The 16,298-nt window shown below is 45.5% G+C and overlaps 1 protein-coding gene and 1 pseudogene across 1 annotated transcript in view; one reads left to right on the forward strand and one right to left on the reverse strand.

Moving 5' to 3' along the window:
• The window catches only part of XDH (xanthine dehydrogenase), a 52,743-nt gene extending 39,383 nt beyond the window's left edge, over nucleotides 1-13,360 (forward strand). Inside the window, exons 26-36 of the mRNA XM_039886942.1 lie at nucleotides 137-282; nucleotides 1,104-1,185; nucleotides 1,724-1,819; nucleotides 2,467-2,595; nucleotides 3,258-3,332; nucleotides 5,426-5,478; nucleotides 7,263-7,377; nucleotides 8,127-8,192; nucleotides 9,739-9,927; nucleotides 11,166-11,342; nucleotides 13,041-13,360. Of these exons, the coding sequence (XP_039742876.1) occupies nucleotides 137-282; nucleotides 1,104-1,185; nucleotides 1,724-1,819; nucleotides 2,467-2,595; nucleotides 3,258-3,332; nucleotides 5,426-5,478; nucleotides 7,263-7,377; nucleotides 8,127-8,192; nucleotides 9,739-9,927; nucleotides 11,166-11,342; nucleotides 13,041-13,091 (1,179 nt within the window). The 3' untranslated portion in view covers nucleotides 13,092-13,360. The remainder of the gene's footprint in view (nucleotides 1-136; nucleotides 283-1,103; nucleotides 1,186-1,723; nucleotides 1,820-2,466; nucleotides 2,596-3,257; nucleotides 3,333-5,425; nucleotides 5,479-7,262; nucleotides 7,378-8,126; nucleotides 8,193-9,738; nucleotides 9,928-11,165; nucleotides 11,343-13,040) is intronic.
• An 88-nt stretch (nucleotides 13,361-13,448) lies between these two features.
• LOC120622629 (uncharacterized) lies at nucleotides 13,449-13,567 on the reverse strand (annotated as a pseudogene).
• Between the last annotated feature and the right edge of the window lie 2,731 nt (nucleotides 13,568-16,298).

Consider the following 16,298-nt stretch of genomic DNA (forward strand, 5'->3'; position numbering starts at 1 on the left):
TTGATGGCTCAAGTCACACTGGGTTAGCCTAATTTGATGGCTTTGTATCTGGGGCATCTCCCATGGGAGGAGAGGATGGGCTGGTGCTACTGAGTGGGGCAGAACAAAAGTCCTCAGTGTCCCTCCTCTTGGGAAGGTACGGAGGAAGAATATGTACAAAGAAGGAGACCTGACACATTTCAACCAGAAGCTGGAGGGGTTCACGGTGCACAGGTGCTGGGATGAATGCCTAGCGAGCTCTCAGTATCACGCTCGGAAGAGTGAGGTCGACAAGTTCAACAAGTAAGCACTGGGAGGGGAATAGTCTGACGTTCTGATGCTCTCTTGGGTTTCATATATTACAGCCTTTTTGCTAAACTCAGAATATAAAGCTAATAATTTAATGGATAACTTATGAGGCTGCTGAGTTTACCAACTCATTCATAGCCATCTCTTTAAGATCATGAAATAATATTAGCCTTGGGGCAGGTGGGCTCTCAGTCTGCTCTCAGCATCATAGCACATCAGTGTGGTTCATCTTTACACAGTTGTCTGCTTTCTGAGAATACTGTGTTCTAGAGAACACTAACTCAGGACCAAGAACATCACAGTTATCCACCTGCCTGTGACACTAATCTGTGAATGTCACCTTGGCAGTCACTCCACTTCCTTGGGCCTCAGTTTCAACAACTGCAAAGTGAGGATAATTGTGCTGGCTCTGTTTTCCTTACTGAATTACTCAAAAACCAAATATAAAGTACAGAGAAGGTATTATCATTATCATCAGCAAATCACAGCTCCTCCCTGGGATGATCACAGTCCAAGGTCACCAGGGCACTCTGATCCAATCCGAATTCCACTTGGGGAAGAAGAGTGATGGTACTTTAAAGTCTAGGAACTCAATGGTGAGCCCTGTTCCAGCTGCACCGAAGGATGCAGAACTCAAATTTCTACCTTTCTCATTTTTTTCTACACACTTGGGCACAACTCAGTTATGACAATGACTATATGGGCAGCTCCCAGGATGCCTTGTTTCAATTTTACAAAGATGTTGACTGGAAATATGCCCTGTCCGACATAAACATGATAAAGAAAGTTCTATGAAAATGTTCCTTTTGCTTCAGGGAGAATTGTTGGAAAAAGAGAGGATTGTGCATAATTCCTACCAAGTTTGGAATATCCTTCACAATTCCTTTTCTGAATCAGGTAATTGCTTTACATAATTCTGTCTATCTCTACTGGACTAGGGCCACATATCCCCCTCTTTACAAGGGAAAGCCCACTATCACTGGTAACAGAGCTGACTAGAGGAGCTCTTTGCTGTTTAAATGAAAGTTGAATTTGCATGCCCCATTTGTCCAATGTCATGGGACAACGAGAGCAGCATGAGACTCAATGATCCGGGCTCAAATTCTAGATCTTACCCTTCCTGATAGCAGGACCACGGACAGTTCCTCTGCCCTTTCTGATCCTATTTCTTCTACAGAGTGAGGACAAAGATATTTGATTGACCTCCCTCTGACGATGGGAAGCAGAGGGAGAGAGATGAAAAAATTTTGCAAACTGCAGAAGGGCTATCTAATTAAACCATGAGATTGATACTGCTTTAATTTTTGTCTGGGGTTTACATGCAAAATGTTGCTGTTGGTTCCCTTTTTCCTCATCTCCAGTACCTTTGGTCTCAAGGCTTAAGCTGAGCTAGGATTTACTGAATTTTGTATCTGGCATCCTTCTCCTCTCTTAGGCAGGAGCTCTGATTCATGTGTACACAGATGGCTCCGTGCTGTTGACCCATGGGGGCATTGAGATAGGCCAAGGCCTTCACACCAAGATGGTCCAGGTGAGCAGACTGGGGACTGTGGGAGCCCTCTTGGGCATCGTGGTGTCTGTGTGAGGGAAGACGCTGTGAGAAACTGAACTGTGGGACATACCAGAAGCAGAAGCAGGCCTAGGCTGTCGCCCTGGTTTTGCTGCTTCTTTGCCTGTGGACCTTAGGCAAGTTTCTCCCACCTTGCCCTTAGTTTCCTCATCTATGCAAAGGGGTTGGCCAAGTGCTCTCTGAGGTCACTTCTGTTACCAACATTCTAGGGCTCCATGGCTGTGTGTGTAACGTGGGTGTGTTGTGTGTTAAGGTAGCTAGTTCCACACACATGTGAGACTCCTCATAGTGGTGCCAGATTAAAGTCGGCACACCTGCTAGGCTCATGGAGACCAGCCATATTGGATTTTTAAAAACGAGGAGTAGCTTTAAAAGGTAAAAGGCATTTTTAATTACCATGATGTTAATGAAGTTTTTTCCAAACAAACCATTCCATAAAGTGCTGCTTCAAATTCAGACAAATGTGAGAACATTCCAATCTCAGTTGGATTATACTTTATAGAATTTTCTTGCCTATAACCATGAACCTGAATCCTGTCTTGGAGACTTGGGCAGCCAAGCCCCTTGCTCACTCCTTCCCTAGAGAATGATGTCATCTCTCTTCACAGGTGGCCAGCAGAGCTCTGAAAATCCCTGTCTCTAAGATTTACATCAGTGAGACGAGCACCAATACGGTGCCCAACACCTCTCCCACGGCTGCCTCTGTCAGCACTGACATCAACGGACAGGCCGTCTATGTAAGGGACTTCAGGAACCGGCAGAGCCAAGGGCCAGCCCAGGGCTTGGGGCCCAGAGAATCCTTGAGCTGGCAGATGGAATGGTCCCTGCAGGTTTTTTGGCTATAGCCATGCCATTATCCAGGATAATGGTGCTCTTCCAAATGCTGAGCCAAAAGAGAGGCCCCAGAACTGTAATCACTTCCATCAAAGTCAAGGGGGATGAGTGTAGGAGTTGGAGCAAATGCAGGGGCTTCTGGGAAGACATACTCCCAGACATACTGGTGTGGGAATTGGTCACAAGACAATGAACTGAAATTGAAAATTGATTTGAGGTTGGCTAAGTCAGACCCACTTCTTTCTCCTTTAGCGTGGGGGATGTCATCAAACGAAGGAGTTTGATGGGAGAATGTTTGGGGGATCCTTGGGGATCCCCCAAACATTTTACCCTTTATTCAGCCTAAGAACTGGTTCAGAAAGTGCTCTCCAAGTAAGGGTCAGTAATGGTCCCTTTGGCAAGGTCCTGTGGCTTCCACCCTGGGCCTCAGTCATTCCAGAGAGGGTGGCAAGGCAATTTGAGTGACATTACTTGGGGCTGGCCTTGCCGAGGCACTCAGGGTTTTTCCTGGGCTGGTGAATGAGGAACTTTGATGTGTCTGGTGTGTGGTGGGTGTGTTTTTTAGGATGCTTGTCAGAACATCCTGAAAAGGCTGGAACCCTTCAAGAGAAAGAATCCTAGTGGTTCCTGGGAAGACTGGGTAAGTCAGAGCTGATCCAAGTTGCTTTTGCAAATGAAAGGGAAATTAAGAGCAGGGCCTCTGTCCCCACCCTGAGCCTGAGCAGGAATAGAAGATCACGATCTAGTCACACAGGCAGAGAGAAGTCGAGGCGGACTATATGCATTCACAAGACAGGGAAATGCTCAGCCGTGCTGGGCCCCTTTCTCTACAGTTTTCATAGTCACGGGCAGTCACTTGAGGAAAATTTTTAATCCAGGATTTTGACAGCCCTGTGGGAATTGGGAGTTTGGCTGCTCTGAACCTAAGAAGATGGGGTGACTGTTGAACAGGCCTCATTGAATTCTGTGCTCACTCAGGCCTGGCCTCACACCCCATTTGTCCACAGTCTTGGGGAGCCTTGTTTTCTTCAACCCTCCATCTCTCAGAAGCCACCTCTCCCCTCACCTAGCTCTGAAGTCTGGTTCCACTGGGATTCTATCTGCGAGGGAGCAGGGAGAACAACCTTACCGTAGCGTTTATATCATTCCTATGATTTCGGGAGTGACAGAACGAGCCCTCTTAATAAGAATGAGCCTCATCCTCTCGTTTCTAGTTCAGATGCCTGCATGTGAGAAGCGGCAAGGAAGTCTCCTTCAGGTGGGGGAACTTCAGCTTATCCATGAAACAGACATGTCAACGCCAGCCCTGCTTTGCTATCCCCCGGTGTTGGAGGGGGAGAGCCGGGCACGATGGCGATACACTCAATGTGACAGCACACGAACCAGGTCAGATAGGACAAGGCTCCTTCGATAGATTCAAAGAAAATAAGCTTTTTTTCTCTCAGACTCACTCATCGCACTCTGCCTCCCATGACCCCTACTTCTCATCCCACATTCACAGATGTCACAGCCATAAATGCCACGTGGATGCAGGTTGATTTTGGTAGCTTGGATTTTAGCGTGCATTTGAAAGGCAATGCCACTGTTTTTAAAAGCAGCCTTTACAATCTGTCGACTTGAGCTTTGTCCTCAACTAATAGTCATATAGTCCAGTGTTCCTTATAAGCTGATAACCTCAGAAAAGGCCATGATCAAAAGGGTGTGGTCAGGAGATGACAGGTATCAAATCTCTCCATTGTCTGTGCTGTATTGAAAAGTAAGCCATTACTACCACCACCACTGTATATGTATATCTTTGATATCATATACATATGGTAAGGATCCTAGGGAAATTTCCCCTAAATCTTAGTTTTCTCATCAATAAAATGAAGATAATAATAGAATTGATCTTATAGGGTTTTACTCAATGTTAAGTAAGATAACTAATGCAAAGTACTTAATAGCATCTGGTACATAGTAAAGAGCATGGTAATTGACAGTGAACATGATACAAACTATTTGAACAACAAATTAAATCTTAATGCTGTGCTAGTGCTGGGGATACCCCCAAAAATGTATTATGTAGTTAAGGAGATTGGATGGATGGATAGATGGGTAGCTTTATTAATAGGAAAGTATCAATAAGAACATAAGTCTCAAATGAGCAATATGGAGGGTTGCTGTTGTAATGGCCGGAGTAGAGAGTGATCACTGAGGAGAGACAGTATGAGAGGCAAGCTTTAGCTGGTTGTTGGACAGATATGGCAGAAGAACTACATAAACAAAGGTGCACAGGTATGGGGACATGGAAGGGTTGGGAGAGAGTTAACACTCGAGTTTGGCCAGAGTGGCAGTGGGGTGTGTGCTACCTAAAACCAGAGAAGATTGGGGCCCTCAGTGTCAGGCATTTGCTCTCTAGTCAATAGGGAGTCATTGAAAGCTCCAGAATAGGAGAGTGACATTGGGAGAACGGTATGTTAAGATGACCACTCTGGCTGGGCTGGGGTTTGCAGCAGGCAAGGAGGCAGCTTGAGGCAGGAAGACCGGATGGGAGGCTACTGTAGCACGTCAGGCTCTGGATGCCGCGGACCTGGGCTAGGGGTTGTGGTGAGAGGTAAGGTGCAGAAGCGAGAGTCACTGGTCAGGTGTTGAGCAGCTTCCAGATGAGGAGGATGACCTTGGGAAGCTTAGTGCTGGGTCAGGGTTTCTGGAAACCATACTTGCCCCTTCCTGATGGCTGTTTCTTCTCCTCAGGTTACAGCTGCCTACAAAGATGCAGTGAGCTTGTCTGCTACTGGGTTTTATAAGTAAGTCTGGTGCCGATGTCGCCCATGTCACAACATGCTGTCATCCTAACCTCCCAAGTCCCCTCCTGCACTGAATTCTGTCATCCTGTGGTCAGGAGAGAACAGTTGAAGCTAAACTCTTATCTCCTCAATGGACTTCTACTAATTTCAATGTAAAGAAGTTCTGAAATACATGGGATTGCCAAACCATGTGCCAAGGAGGCAAAAGCGTGAGCTGCCATATCAGAAGCCCCACATTCTAGTACTATTACTCTGGGGGAAATCAGTGAGTTTCTCTGAACCTGTTTCCTCATTTGTGACAGAATGGGACAATTACCAACCATTCTTCCATCAGTCCTCCCCTGTGAGAACCAGCGCTATCCAGTGTTCTAAGTTGCCCATGCGTGTTACTTTGTACTATACATTAGATTTCTTTATGGAGGCTTTCCTTTAAAAGAATGAGGGGAGGATTTTAGAGCACATGGTCTTGTTACAAAATGTAAAGTTCGGCAGAACTTAAAGTGAGATTTAGAAAAGAGCACATTATCTTTTCTAACTTGAAAATTCAGTGGTAGTATGAAGAGCTAGAGACCCTGCCCATCTTTTTAGAAGCCGTAAAAAAGATGATCATATTTACTGTCAGCCATAAAGTTTTAGCTTTCTCTGGGAAATTTAACTGAGACCTTTTTTTTCACATGTCAATAGATTTGGAAAATAGTTCAATATTTGCTTTAAAAGGTCCTGTGTGAATATATGAACATATAGATACTTTATGTATATAAAATATATATGTTTTAGGCAAAGTAATGTTTTGCCAGTGCTGCCTGGGTTATATATTATTTGACCTACACAAACACAAACATGTACAGATTTTCTCCTAAGTTCCCATTTCATTTTTGGAGTAGCTGAGTTCATATAAGGGAACAATCAAATGAAGATGGTGAGGTCAGAGGTCAAAGAAGGGGTGATTTCTTCTGAGAAAAGCCTTCTCCCTCAGCCTTGTATTGGTTTTGTTTTCATGTGGATTCTGATTGCATCAGCTCACATTATTTCTGTGTAATGTATAGAATAGCATAGATACAGAGTACTATAAACTCTGGGTGTAAGAATACACACACATGGACACACATATATATAGCTATCTATGACTCATGCAAAATTGTAATTATATAAGATGCTTAGGGCTGAAAAAGAAAAAATGTATAAGAGAACATTTGCTTTTATTAATAATACTTTCTTCAAATCAGTCATTGAAATTTCAAAGGGGCCAGTAGACAAGGAGTAATGCAGGCAAGTGGCGGCTTAAAGATGCCCCCAGGCAGGTGTGAGATGCTGGTCTCATTAACCTTCACCTTGAGAAAGGCAGAGCAGCCCTGTGGGCATGTGAACCAGTGTGAACAGCCCAGGAGTCAGCATAGCAGATCCTTTAGTTCTGAGAGCTTGAATTCTAGATCATTAGATCCTTTGGAGTGTGACTTTCATATCCTTTGTGAGTTCAGAAAACTCTGTCACCTCTGTTTCTACCACGTAGAGGCCACACATTGATACTAAACATTGCTCAGCTGTACAGAATGATTCATATGAAAGCAACTGGCAAAATAGAACAAAGACAAGAGACATAATACTCTGGAATTTCATGAACAGGTTCAAAATATTAAAAATGTGTGGACTTTATTTTAAAGAAGAGCTGAATTAAAAAATATAACCTTTGAGATCTTAAGCTTCTGTGGGACAGCTATATGTGTGTGTATGGGGAGACACAGTCACCTTAATACATGTGCTATGTTTTCCCTTTCCTCCCCCAGAACGCCCAATCTTGGCTACAGCTTCGAGACCAACTCAGGGAATGCCTTCCATTACTTCACCTGTGGGGCGGCTTGCTCTGAAGTGGAGATTGACTGCTTATCAGGGGACCATAAGGTAAGAAATTTGCAAAACTTTAGTACTGAAGGGGAAAAAAGAGAAACAATTGAACTGCCGTACCAAGAGCTGATAGAAACAAACTTTCTGCTCGGAAACATAATGCCACACATCATGGCTTGGAAAATTTCCTGTAAAAGACCAGAGAGTAAAAATTTTAGGCTTTCTGCCTCACTACTCAATTCTGTCATTGTAGCACGAAAGCAGGCATAGACATATGGAAACAAATGAGCGTGGCCGTGTCCCCATAAAATGTCATCGATGTGGACTGAATGTGAATTTCATGTAGTTTTCATGTTACCACGTATTCTTTTTATTTTTGGCGGTCGTTTAATAATGTAAAAATCATTAGTAGCTCGGAGGCCCTACTAAAGCAAGGGACAGGCTGGATTTGGCCAGTGGATTGTAATTTACTGACCCTTTCCTTACATGATCTACCCAGACTTAGGTTCAAAGCCCCAGCAACCTGTGAACCTGGCCCTCCCGCTCTCACGTGGCTGTGGGCGCAGTTATTTCGGATCAAGGAGAGAGCATTGCCACCCCCACCCCTCCTCAGCTGCTAAGAACTCATGCTTCAGCAGTGCGGAAGGTAGTGGAGACTGGCAAGAGCTTGAACACTCCTGCCTGAGCATTCCCAGAGCATTCTGCTCATGAAAGTATTCGGGTTAGCACTTCGTCATGTAAGGGTCACGAAGACCCGACTATCATTCCACACGTCCCTTTCTTCTCAAACTGCTTTTATTTTGTAGATTCTTCGTGCAGACATTGTCATGGATGTTGGCTCCAGTCTGAACCCTGCCATCGATATTGGACAGGTAAGGCTCACGGTGAACCTGTGTGCTGATGAACTTGGCCACTGATATGTCCCATCCCCCTCCTAGGGTCACCGGCCACAGCATCTTGGTCATGTCGTTTTTAAGTGGGTCTGCATATAGTACCAAGTGAGTCTCCCTCAGAGTGGGATTTAGATAGATGAGAGCCCACCCATCTCTCAAGGCAGAAGACAAATTAATGTGAATTGACTTGGATAGGGCACTCACGCCTTGGAGAACAAGATGACGAATGGAAGAAATCATTGCATGCGCACTCGCATGCATACACGCGCGCGCGCACACACACACACACACACACATGCATGGTTTGACAGGGAGCACCGTGTGGGCTGGAGACTGAGTTTGGGGTCAATGTGCAGGTCGTGGGGGCTGAGGTCAGAGGAGCTCTCCCCCTGCTCATTCTTCTTCTACCCAGGACAGCAATGTTCAAGCATGGGATGGCAGGGGGCACTTGAGGGCAAAAGACACAGGTTTGAACAAGGAGAGTAAAGGGATGGCCCAAAGAAAGTCATGTTTGGAAAATATGAGTATTGGGCAGAGCGAGTAGGAGGAGACAGAGGGAGGAATCCAGAAATGAAGTTCTGAGAATCTGGTAAAAATGTAAATTGTATTTCTCAAAAGGGGATAATTACTGAATATATAGAAACCTAGTTATTAGTTAATCAGTTCATTATTTCATTGAGCAACCATTGGGAGAGCCCTGCCATAGGTGGGCACTGAGCTGGGCACCACAAACACAAAGCTGGTTGGTGCCCGGTCTCTCCCCTGTGCACCTTTGTTGGGCCATGCGCATTACCTACCTGATTCTGAGCAGGGAGGGAGAGCAGACATGTGGACAGCAGAGTGTGGCAGGTACCTCCGAAGAAATCTGTAAGCCGTAGCAGGGGCACTTTTTCTCCCAGAGGGCAGGCAGTCTGGGAGTCCAAAAGGCCTGGAATCTACTACCCAAGAAATTCCTCCTTTCTTGTGAGGCTGCTCAAGAGCACATGGTCCTACTTAGCACCCAGGAGCAGCGCGGGCCCCTGGCCTGTGAGCTCGAGCTTCAGCTTGAGGCTGCCATGTCCCCAGTGGCGACATGGGAGGGACATCTCCACATGCCCTGTGGCAGGTCTTTTTCCCATGCTTGAGGAGATATGTCTGAAAATAAATTACTAGTAGCGATATCAGAGAGATTACTGCCTATGTTTTCTTCCAGAAGTTTTATGGTTTTGGGTCTTACATTTAGTGCCCTGTGGCAGGTTTTAATGACAAATTATGCCTATCACTGTGAGAGCCTCCTGGAATCACTGACAAGTTCTAAAACTGACCTTCAGTGTTTATGTCTGTGCTCTGCCTATGCCAGTGCCTGGCACAGGCCCAGAGGGGTTGTCTCAGGCGGGGCAGGAGCCAGGTAGGCAGTAGAGGGCTGTTTTCAGCTTCTTCTCACCTGCTTCAGGTGAGACTTGGTGCCAGTGTGGGAAGCAATACTTGTCCCTGGGGATGGGGTGGGTGGGGGGCAGGCTAGCCACTGCCTCCTTCTGCCTTGCAGGTGGAAGGGGCATTTGTCCAGGGCCTGGGCCTCTTCACCATGGAAGAGCTGCACTACTCTCCCGAGGGGAGTCTTCACACCCGTGGCCCCAGCACCTACAAGATCCCTGCATTTGGGAGCATCCCCATTGAGTTCAGGGTGTCCCTGCTTCGCGAATGTCCCAACAGGAAGGCCATCTACGCATCCAAGGTACCGTCGCCCTGGGTCTGCGGTGCCTTCTGGTCTGCACTGAGGGAGGCCGCAGGTGGTGACAGGGGCTCCAGCCAGCCACCACGTGAGTCTGTAGGGGTCTCATATGGAAGAGAGAGAAGAGGGCTTGACACCAGCCTAGATGATGGTGGAAGCCATCATGTGGTTGAAGCCAGCTCCTTCAGGGGCATTCAAGAATTCCTTAATCCAACCCCGTAAGTCAAATCCTGACCTATATCCATGTCTCAGGTGTGCATTCCTGATGCTTGGTCCTAGAGATGATCTCACAGGTACAGCACCCTTGTCGTCCCATGAGAACCAGCATATTCACTGCAGATGGGGTAGTGCCTCGATGTACCGCCATTCACCTCCTTCGGTGCTACCACCTGACCTTAAGATCAGCATGCCTGAAGGATAACTATCCCTAATAAGTATTTAAAATGGTTGAAAATCAATTAAGCTGATTGATATAGGTCTATGTCTAAGAAGGGAGACAGATAATCACTTATAAGCAATGACACCCACCCATTTGCTGATCTCATGGGTTATGTTAGTGTGGGAGGGTCTGGGACACTTTGTGCTCCCTGCCATTGGCTCTCACATGATACATAATACTTTAGCATGTATCAGAATCACTGGGGCTCATGATAAAAATGCAGTTTTGTGGGGCCCACTCCTAAAAATTTTTTATTCAGTAGGTCTGGGGTAGGGCCCTGGACCATGCATTTTTAACAAATGTTCCTAGCGATTCTGATACAGGTGGTCTCTGGTCTATGTTTTGGGAGACAAAACCGCCTCTTCTAGAAGATGTTTTAATTCCTGTTTGTCAGGATCCCTGTATTTCAGCAGATGCTGTGAGTATAATTAATTATGCTGCCTGTATAAATGTTGGTGTCAGCACTGCAAGCAGATTATTCTCTTAGGCTTATAACTGTGAGGAAAGGGTTAAAATTCATGTCAGAATTTTTTGTCTATGCAATATAATTCATATAACTTTTGAGGACATATTATATTTGCATGGCGTCATAAGAAAAACAATCACGTAGTAAGAATTAAAAGAAATATGCCAATGAGGTTGAGTCATTTACTAGATTGATTGTTCTCGGCCCCTGAGTCATTTACTAGGTTAACTGTGGTCTGTTAGCGTTGGCTGGGGTTCCCTGGCATACCAATCCCTCCTGCTGTGGAGGCTGGGGGCCCCTCTGCCTGATTCCCTCTCCCCCGCTCTGTCTACCCAGGGTGTTGGGGAGCCGCCCCTCTTCTTGGCTGCCTCCATCTTCTTTGCCATCAAAGATGCCATTCGTGCAGCTCGAGCTCAGAACACAGATAATAATACGAAGGAGCTTTTCCAGCTAAACAGCCCTGCCACCTCGGAGAAGATCCGCAATGCCTGCGTGGACAAGTTCACTACCCTGGTATGACGCCTCTCGACTGGCTGCTCAGTCTGTGCCGCTCCGTCTAGGGGAGGCTGGGGCATAGGCCTGTGAACTGCAGGGGGAAGTTCTACAGAGAGGAGAGTGAGATGTTAGACTCACTCTCAGCTGGGCAGCTTTGGGTCAATGCTGCTCTCCACTATGCCGTTGAGGCACTCCCTTGAACTTGCAGGAAAATAACAAGAAACCCCCTTAAATCTGTAGCTTCTAGCTGGGTCTCCTTAAAGGAAAGAGAGCTGTTTGATGCACAGCTATCACCCACAGATTTCATTATTTTCCATGAAGATGAGAGTGATGGATAAAAGTCTAGAAGAGCCTAATCTTTAGTGTCCATCACTAGCATTTTTTTGAGATACTTCTTTGTTTCAGACACTGTGTGAGGTACTATGGAGATGGAGAGAAAAAGAGGAACTAATTAATTAGATGGCCCACATTTGTCCTGGGATTTTCATGTGCCATGCTGCTATTGGAGATGCATATGTACCCTTAAAGGCTTTGCAGCCTTTTGGGAAACCAGATGATTGCATTATATGGTGATTGGTTATCACTTTGGAAGTGTATATAGCAGAATATAACAGGAATTCCATGGCCATTGGAATCATTTTGGGAAGGCCTTATGAGATACTTGTAGTGGGCAATGCCCGGCACAAGCAGACCATGCTAGGATAGTTTCTTCCACTGCTGGAACCTCAGAACCAGCCCAGCCTCTCGGTTGTGCCGAAGTGGGCCCTGCATGCACAGGACCCTCTGGTTGCTTTTGCAACAGCAGCGTCTGTTGAGGTAGCAGAACTGGGTTCTTTCTGATACCCAAGTTGGATTTCCTTCTGAGTGTTTGGTGGGAAATTTGATAGGCCTTGGGGTGTACTCGTGGACCCAAAGTGTCCCAGGAATGGGGAGGGTACAGGAGACTCCTCCTCTTCAGGTCAGGCAAATCTTCCATCTCAGACCTCAGAACTGAGAATGAGGGAGACAAATGGGCCACCAGTCAGGCCACCCTTTGTCTGCCGATAAGTTAGCTATGAGGTGAGAGCCACACAGACCATGTGTGGGGCTCCCAGGCAGTGAGGATGCCCGCAGCTGTGCAGCAAACTTCCCACAGCCCAGAGCCTTTCCACCATGGTCCCAGCGCTGACAGTTACCCAAACGCCATTCCCTGAGACGAGAGGGCTGCATGGCTCCCAATAAGCTTGCACAGGTTGCAAAGTTAGCTCCTGGCAAACAATCTGATGTACAGCTCAGTGATTTAACGAGCCCCTCTGATGCCCCAGGATTAGAGATTCTAATCCAAGAACCTTGCTATGTTACAACACACGAGGAATTTAAAATCCCTGTAGTAGATTTGACTGAGTAGCTGATTCTATGAACCAATCATGCTTTCAAATGACTGTGAGTGCCAGGTGAGAAGGGACCACTTCTGTGTTTGGTCATCTCTATATCTCCAGAAGCTGATAGAGTGCCTGCCACATGGAAAGTGCCCAATAAAAACAAATGAAGGACTAGGGAATTAGGGAGTCCTGCCTTGGGGGCATGTCTAGCAGCTGGGACTGCAGAGTGGTGTTTGGTTTTGGAATGGTGGCTGGCAGTGGTGGCAGGTGGCATGTATGTGAGCGTGGGGGAAGGGCACTATGTTTCACCCTGTGCGAAGACCTTGGCAGTGAGTTCTTTGTTGTTCCTTCCTAGTGTGCCACTGGTATACCAGAAAACTGTAAACCTTGGTCTCTGAGGGTTTGAAGAGAAAGGCCCCAGCGGAGTCTTCTTATGCTAACGGGGGGTCCCGTGGAGTGTGGAACATGCCTTGCAGAACACAGATCTTTAAAAGTCGCAGGATAACAATGCTGTATTTCATCAGGATGGTGTCTGGAAGAATGCTGAATAAATACATTGGAAGATTTTGATCAAAAATGTGATTTGTAAACATAACAGTAAGCAGATTCAGAACTGTTAGGTCCAAATGGCTAATGTACAATTAGGGTGATTTCATGAATTTTTTTTTTTAAATTTAAATTTAAAATTTTTTTAAGTGAGATAACCCTTGGTTGACCTCACAGATTGCAAAGAACTTGTCAGCTTACAATCCCTTATTTCTAATACCTACAGCATCTGGTCTTCCTAGGTGGTCTCGCATTCAAGTACTAACCAGGCCCGACCCTGCTTAGCTTCTGAGATTACACGGGATCCAGCTTGTTCAGGGTGGCATGGCCATAGACTTCATGTATGTTTTAATCATGTATTTCAAATCGATTTAGGAAGTGTTTGTGCTTGTCCCAACTCACTGGATGGCATGAATTACCTCAAGTACTGACAGTGGCTGTCCTTCAAAGAGGATTCCCACAAACCCCCAGAAGCCTAAACCAAAGTTACTTTAAATCCATGTGCCTTCCTCAGAAAGGCTTTTTTCAAACCAATTAATGTCATATTAATGATTCAGATTCATACTGAAATTTGCAATGGGACATTCAAACCTCTAACCACCTGTGGAGAGAATAAAGAATGAAACAAATTCAGGGTTAATTGGATCCAGTCTTGTTAAGCTACAAGAAGTAAGGTTATTCCATAACACCAAAAACCAACCACCCCAATTATTGAGCACTTACAGTGTGCTATGTTCCTTCCTCTTCCTCTTTGTGCATTTCAAAAAAAAAGATCAGGTTTGAAAACCTTCATTGGAGAAATCTTACCATTTGCGACAGCATGGATGGACCCAGAATATATTACGCTAAGTGAAATAATCAGACAGAAAAGGCAAATACCACTTATATGCGGAATATAAAGAACAAAATAATCAAACAAAATAGAAACAGAATCATGGATATACAGAAAACAAAATTGCCATATGGGAAGGGGATTGGGGAGCTGGGTGAAGGCATTAAGAAGTACAGATTGGAATTTATAAAATAGTCATAAGAATATAAAGTACAATATAGGGAATATAGTTAATAATATTGTAATAGCTATGTATAGTGCCAGGTGGGTACTAGACTAATCAGAGGAATCACTTCATAAACTATATAAAAGTCTAATCACTATGCTGTACACCTGAAACTGATATAAAATAATATCTAATGTCAACTCTAATTGAAAAATAAAAATAAAAAAACCCCTTTTATTTGAAGCCAGAGTAATTTCCATTGAAAAATGATGCTACCAAAATCAAGACCAACAAGAGGAAAAACAGTCAAGAAACCTGGGTTCTTATCCCAGCTGTGTCTCTATCTGTGTGACCTTGGGCTGTCACTTCCCTTTTACGCTATTCATTTTACTGCAGAATGAAAGATTGGACTGGAATAATCTCTAAGGTCTTCTTCAGCTCTAAAAGTCTATAAATATGTGACCTGAAAATTCCAGTTATATAAGGGATCTGCAGCTATCAGTGACTTGGGTCCCTTACAATGATGTAATATCTGGGCTTAACGAATCTGCTAAGCTTCCTCCAAGCTCCTGAGGTTGATAAAGAGAACAAGAGGAAAGAGGAAGGCAAACATTCCCTGTAGTTTCCAACAGGTGATTTCGTCACTGTGTGGTGCTGGGTGGATGATGGGACATTGTCATGTGCCTTCTGCCATATGGAGTCCATGGCTCTGGCCATGGAAGTATATAGAAACCATACAGTTGAGCCTGGTGCCTGATGTCACTAATAAATGAAACTGTTAGCTGGTTGGCATATGAGAAATGTTTGGTAATCCTTATAACCATACCAAATGCTAATATTTGCTGTATCTTAGCCAGCCTTTATCTCTAGACAAGACACCACACACACACACACACACTTTCTTGCAAAATTCACCTCAGAGTATTTTAGACAGCATGTACTTACATTGATATACACACAAGTCTGTTTTGAATGATTTTCTGGAATGTTCTAGGGCTACCCTGAGATTGAGATGTGTCAGCTGCTAATGGTGAGGCTGTAAGGGCTGAACAATGACTGAATTCTCTTCTGAACTTAGGAACAGAGGCAAGTCAGAGTGGTCATAAGAATCAAATGGGTAAGTGCTTCGTGAGCTGTAAATCACTGTGTCCTGCTGAGGTACTGTCCTCCTCAGACACCTGCTCTTGCCCTGCAGTCTCAATCTGTGAACTGTCTCAAGTCTGCAGAGTGAGGGTCCTTGATCACAAAGGTTCAGCCAACACTGCTTGCAGTGTCACAAGGAAACCTGCAGAGGGCGGTGGAACACTTATTATGAGACCACAGACTGCTGGCCCAGCAGCATCGCATCTGTGGTGAGTTACTAGGGCACAAATTTAGGATCTCGGGGTAGACCAAATGTCTTCAAAAGTCTCTTCGAGAGCTGGATTTGAAGCTGCTTAGGGTTTCAGAGTGACAAAAATCTCCTCATAGGAGCTTTCTGAAGACATAGGTCAGCTGTGGGAGCTGAACTCCCAACAGTGGCTGGCAGGAGAGTGGGGCAAGTTTAATTCTCTGAGTGTCTGCAAACTGCAGGGTGCCAAATTTAGTGCTTATAGGGTCTCATTTAATCCTTGCAGTGGCCTTAGTAGGTGGAGCTTTAATCTCTGGAATGACATGAAGGAGAAGCCTTACCCACAGCCAGGCAGAGGGCTTCCTCGAAAACCCCCTGCGTCCTATGGGCTGCAACTTGGCCAGGCAGGCCGGGAAAGCTGGCGAGTCCTGGGAGGTGATCACGCTGTCAGAGTGGACTCAGGCTAAGCAGGCTCACAGAGGCTGGTGGAGGCACCGAGCGCCCATATGTTCACCTGTAGGCAGGTGTAGGTCCCTGACGCTGGTCTGGCTGAGTTGCTGAACTGCTGTCCGAAGGCAGAGGATGGACCTCCACCTACTTCAGAGCTAAGGTGGCTGGAAGACCAGAACAGGGAAGACAGGATGAATAGAGGTCCTCAGGCAAGGGATAAGAACAGAAATAGTCCTAGCTGATTGATTTATGACTGGGAACATCCCCGAGCCCATGATATTTTTATCTG

The sequence above is a fragment of the Pteropus medius genome, unplaced genomic scaffold, assembly GCF_902729225.1.
Source record: "Pteropus medius unplaced genomic scaffold, Ma_sr-lr_union100, whole genome shotgun sequence".
Taxonomy (NCBI): Eukaryota; Metazoa; Chordata; class Mammalia; order Chiroptera; family Pteropodidae; genus Pteropus; species Pteropus medius.